Here is a 6,000-nt window from a genome sequence, read left to right on the forward strand (position 1 = left end):
TTACTCAAATTTACTTATGAAATGCTTAAATATACTCTTTCTTTTAATATTCATAGTATTGTGGGACCAGCAGGTGGTTGTGGTGGTTAAGGCTAAGGCACTGGACTCACACATGGCCGAGTGCAGTTTGAATCCTAGACCCAGAGACTTGAAACTCATGCCCAAAATCCTGAGAATAGAATGGAGAAGGGATTGCAGTGTGACCATCCCCTGGGAGGGGGTGTGATTTCTCATTTTCTGTCTCTCTAGTGAGCACATGTGCTATATGGCAAAAATTTCTCTTTCTCTCTCTCTCTCTCTCTCCATATATATATATATATATGGAGAGCATGTGTGCGTGCGTGCCCAAGATCCTGAGAGGAGAATGGAGAAGGGATTGTGGCATGGCCATCCCCCCTGGAGGGTGATTCCTCACTTTCTGTCTGTTTGTCTCTATCTTTCTGGTGAGGGCATGCACCCTGTAGCAAAAACATCTAAAAAAAAAAAAAAAGAAAGAAATTAAATGTAGATTAGTACTTTATACCTAACATCTCCAATAATTTTTTGGAATGATTAGGGTAACTTACATGATATCAGTAGACTTCTTAATTGAATGTCAACAAAGGCAGTTCCTATTGGCAAGAGGACTTCCAGCTTCACTGAGAAGCACTCAATTAGATGGAAAACAGATGCTTATTTTTGTCTTATAAACCTCAATGCAGGTTATGTAGTAATTACTTCTAAGAGTGGGATAACAATTTATGTAATCAGCAGGACCCTATAATTACTAATGCATAATTTCTAAACATCATTTAGCAAAATGAGGCCCAAACATACACTTGGTAATGAAAAAGATGTGTTTGACACCACACTAAATTAAATTAAAAATTTGCATATCTTTTTCCAGGAAATGCACTGGCTTCCTCTGCTCTATTTTGTTTGACTAATCCCTACCTTTTCTAGCTCTATTATAAGATTATGAAAATGCTGAATCTCAATAATGGTTGAATAGGAGAATAAGAACAAGGAGTAGAGAAAAGCTTTCTGCTCTATGGTCTAGGATGATATATTAATAATGTCATTCTAACAATGATTTGGAAAGTTATATCTAAGCAATTTGATTCCACTGAGAGTTTAACATCAAGATTATGTGAAATTTGAAATGTAAGTGATCTGCACTTATCTCTTTATTACAGATAAAGTAACTGTGAGACCTCAAACAGTGGACAGTAGGAATAAGCAAGCATTCATCCAGTTCATTTCAGTCCTATGCCCTCTACTACGGTAGTCAGCTTACATAACGTTAGACAAGCCACATACCATACTAGCCGCAGGGATATTGAACATTTCTGTGATAAGTATTTGAAAATTTACATGTGCATTTGCATTACTAGTAGGTTTTGAACATCCCAGATGATGTATAAATGTAGGCATCTCCTGGAGATAATTTAAGCTCTGTAGCTATCAAGAAAATGAAGTCCTAGTTCCTTATATTTTCTTTCTGAAAAACCATTGATGAAATCACACACCTTGATGAATCCTTACCTACAGTTCCTGAAGTCATGTCAAAAAGACTGCTAGTTTCATCTTCAAAACTCTGGACCTAAGATATGAAATGTATTTATTTCATTAGAATTTTTTCATAACAAATTAATTTTATTTAATCAAAATATAGTGAGTATCTTCCAGAAACCAATAAGAAGGATGAACATGAGTTCTTGAACTCAGACATCTTACAGTCTGTGGAGAGGAGGTGGCATGGACAAGATGCCCATGAAAAAGATTCAAAGAATTAAAGGAGTTCAGGGGAGGGTAACATTACTTCTGGATTAGAAGACCAAGGATTCTTCATGGCAGATGCACTTTTGAACTAAATTTAAAGGATCTAAATTTTTTTTTTTTGCTACCAAAGAATTCTAAATATATTTGGATAAGAGAAGTTAATTATAGTTTGATAAATCTGTGAAGAGTAGGGAACAGGTGGTAGTGCAATAGTGATACAACTAGACCCGCGTAAGACCCTGGGTTCACATCCTGAGAGCTCTTGATACACACTGTGATTGTGTGCATATGCCTGTGATTCAGGCCAGCCAACATGGTGTGAAGTCATGTTTTAGAGTACATGTCTCTCAGACATAATTTTATGGAAGAAATTTATAAGTGTAAAAAGAAAATGTATGAAGAATAATTCAGAAACTTCAGTGGCATATGGTCATTTAGACAGACTTCTAAAAGCTTAAATTTCAAGGACTGTCAGGTGGCATGGTGGTTAAGGTGCTGGACTCCCACATGGCTGACCATGGTTCAAGTCTCAGATCTGGCAGCTTGTTTTCTCACTTTCCCTCTCTCTCTCTCTGGACAAATTAAGAATAATTGTAAATAAAATTAAATAAATACTTTAAAAAAACCCTTAAATTCCAAATTGATAAAGCACAATTTATTTTCAAAATTCTTTTTAGAAATTATCATCCTATTAGTGGCAATAAAGTTACTGCTAAAACAAAATAACTATTACTTTAAAAATAATAATATAGAAAAAGTCAAAGAAGGCTAAGAAAACTTTACTGTTAATATTTTGGAGAGTTTTTGTGTGTATGTGTGTGTGTGTTCCCATACGTTCATTCTGGATATAATTATGCAGTCTTTTTTCTTCATTCAAAAATTTGGAGGCAGAACTTTTTAAAAATCATTAAAAGTTTTTGAAAACATAATTTTTAAAAAGGTTTTGCCATAAGGCATGCATGCTTGTTGGAGAGAGACAGAGACTGACAGGGAGAGGGAAAGTGAGAAAACGCCCCCCTGGTTGGGGGGTGGCCATCCCGCAATCCCTTCTCCTCCATTCTCCTCCTGGGATTTTGGGCATGAAGGCACCTGGTGTGAATTTCAATTCACCAGGTCCAGGACTCAAACTGTGCTTGGCTATGTGGGTGTCCGGTGCCTTAACCACCATGCCACCTCCTGGCCCTGAAAACATCTTTAGTGACTGCATAACAGGCCCTATTTTGAAGGTATATTAGTTTACTTAACAATTTCCCCTCTCTTGTATTGTTTTCTGAATTTTCCATCTAGAAATAATGTTGAGGCAAAAATCCTTGTATATAAGTCTATCTCTATGTTAGTATTTTTTTTTAATTTGCCAGAGTGTACATGCACTTGCTGGACAGAGACAGAGGGAGAGAGACAGAGAGAGAGAGAAATAAAGCACCCCCATGGGAAATGGTCACACAGCAATCCCTTCTCCTTCATTTCTTTCTCCTTTCAGAATTTTGGGCACACACACACACACACACACACACACGCGTATACATGCTCAGTGTGTTTCTCAAGCCCCACATCTCGGACTTGAACTATGTAGTTGGCTATGTGGGATCCAGTTCAAGTAATCACCGGGCCATGGCTGGTCCCGTAAATCTATTTCTATGTATTTTCATTCAAAATCAACATCTTCATATAGAAAGTTGAATCAAAGGGCATAAACATTTTAAACATTGTGGTCCAAAGTGACCCTTACCCCAGGAATAAACTGATAACCATGGGGGCATAGCTCAACAATGTAATGATAAATATTTATTTGAAATATTTATTTTCTCTTTAATCCCTCAAATCTTTTTTTTAAAGCTAAATTTACACTTATAATTAATAAGAAACACTTCTTAGCATTATTTGGATTGGTTTTGGTAACTCAAACCAATTGTGCATCATGTAAGTTTTCAACTGTAGTAAGAAAGTTCTTTTGTTTTGATCATCATCATGGAGAAAAATCCAGTAGTGCAATGTAAAGTACATATTTGTCCATTGAATAACAAATAAAAGCCAAAAAGCCCAACAATGTGGTAAAGAAGCCAAGTGTATTTCTGGGTTAGGCACCTGAGCCAAACTTATTAGTTAACAAAAATGTTACAATAAAGAAATAGCTGTAGTTTTTGAAATACTTTGCACCTAATCAATATGCTGATTGGCATAGATCAATAGCATAATTAATGTTCTTACACAAGACTTCTAGAGACAGGGTCTTTGCATACCATTATGAGGGAAAGATTATTTATTTATGTATATAAGAAGCATCCTAGCTTGAGTTTATCTTTGCACAAGTTCCACAAGTATCAACTTCACTTACATATTTGGGAATTCAAAAAGAAAGAGCTGACTCAATTTTACTAAGTGAGATTAAACAAAATAATATATTGAACTTTGTGTTAAAAATCTGTGCATGATTTTGTTGGAATTATAATTTTGAGAAGTGAGAAAAGTATTGCCAAATTTAGCTTTTCATAGGGGAAGTATCATAGATCGATCTGGAGTCAAAAGTTGACCAAGCATGGTTGAAATTCTGAAGCTAAATATCTAAATATATTGGCTCATGTTTAAAATATCATGAAGATATGTCAATTTTACATGTATTTTTTATTTCATATCATTGGATTTATAGAGTTGCCATTAAAAAATAAATACTAAATCTGGCAATGACCCCTGTTTAAGATGCAATCTACTCAAGCTTAATTTCATCTATTGGTATTGAGTGAAACAAATATTTTTTTCTCCATTTAGAATGTGACATTATGATGATATACACTTTTCATAAAAGCAAAATTCAAGTAGTGAGTTTCTCTTATATCATTTCTAGGGTTATCTTGACCTTGCATATGCATATGGTCTCCCATGCACCCAAATTGGGGAAAATCTTAAGGGAACACCATAAATGAAGTTGGCTATAAAGTTTGACAGAATATCTGTTTTTCTATGAAAGCTATCTTTAAACTAAATTATTATTATAAAATACTTTTAATGTTAATTTACTCATTTAACAAATATTTAATGAGTATATACTCTGTGCTAAAGAAATCTAATCTTTATTTTGGTGTCTGAGTGTGTTCCTCTTCTCTCCCAATATATACTAATTCATAACTTTCTCTGGAATAGTTGTCAGTTAAACATATTGGAAAGAATATTGGGCATTGACATTCTTTTCTTCTTCCTTGCTTTAGTTTTACTATGAGGTGCATCTGCTCTTCAGAGAAATACATACAGAGACAGACAGACATAGAGAGAAAGTGAGAAAGCATCCCCCAGGGGGATGGCCACATTACAATCCCTTCCATCTGCTCTTGGGATTTGCGGTATGCACACACATATGCCCCAGTGTGTTTTTCAAGCTGCAGGTCTGGGACTCCATGTGAGCAATTGGCCATGAGGGATCCAGCTGCCTAACCACCAGGCTACCAGCTGGCCTATTTTTCCTTATTTGTTTATGTTGTACTTGCTATTTATCTGTCCCTGTACCCTCACACATACATGGTATATAATGAACATTATTCAGGACAATAGAATTTAATGGTGCTTAACAAAGGGCTAGAGTTAGGGACACTTTGTGTTTGGATTCCAGTTAATATAACAGACTTTGACATTTAAATATTTGTCTCCTAAGTTTCTCAAGATTGAGTTTAAAGTACTACCTTGGTTTATCCTCAAATCAGGATACTTGATCAAAGATCTGCTTTTTCCCTCTTTTTATAGGTTTTATTATATTTTAATGCTACTATTTAACATTTTAAGGTTCTTCATTTTAATATAAGGTATTGGCATGCCTGTACATATATACACATATATACATAGATATTAAGCTCATTAATAACTACATATTTTGAGGGAATTTTTATATCTTTGGAGGTGGTGAGGGCTAACAGTAAGCATATACGTCTGACTAAATCCTATTGTTTTTTGAAGATTACATTTAAGTTTTACTTCCCATGGACCTATGACATCACCTTGGGATTTGCATATAAATAGCCTACCTTACTTTTTGATAACTTAGATGGAAGGTAGAAGGAGAAAGCCTTGATCTCCCTTTGCGATTACTTCTTTGTAATTACATTAAAGAATATTTATCAACAAGCTAATTTCCAATCCTAGTTGCCATTATAAACAGAGAAATGTGTATTAAATTTTTTAAAAAGTTTAAGAAGTACAGGTGGGGATACCATCTAAATGAGAGCAAAGGTGGGGACGAAGGAGTAGGAATGT

At 35.0% G+C, this 6,000-nt stretch overlaps 1 protein-coding gene across 1 annotated transcript in view; it reads right to left on the reverse strand.

The window, feature by feature from the left end:
- ITPRID1 (ITPR interacting domain containing 1) overlaps positions 1–6,000 on the reverse strand; it is a 135,869-nt gene that overhangs the window by 87,370 nt on the left and 42,499 nt on the right. Inside the window, exon 8 of the mRNA XM_027769468.1 lies at positions 1,525–1,582. Coding sequence (XP_027625269.1) covers positions 1,525–1,582 — 58 coding nt within the window. The remainder of the gene's footprint in view (positions 1–1,524; positions 1,583–6,000) is intronic.

Source organism: Tupaia chinensis, unplaced genomic scaffold (genome assembly GCF_000334495.1).
Source record: "Tupaia chinensis unplaced genomic scaffold, TupChi_1.0 Scaffold149666_1, whole genome shotgun sequence".
NCBI classification, from domain to species: Eukaryota; Metazoa; Chordata; class Mammalia; order Scandentia; family Tupaiidae; genus Tupaia; species Tupaia belangeri.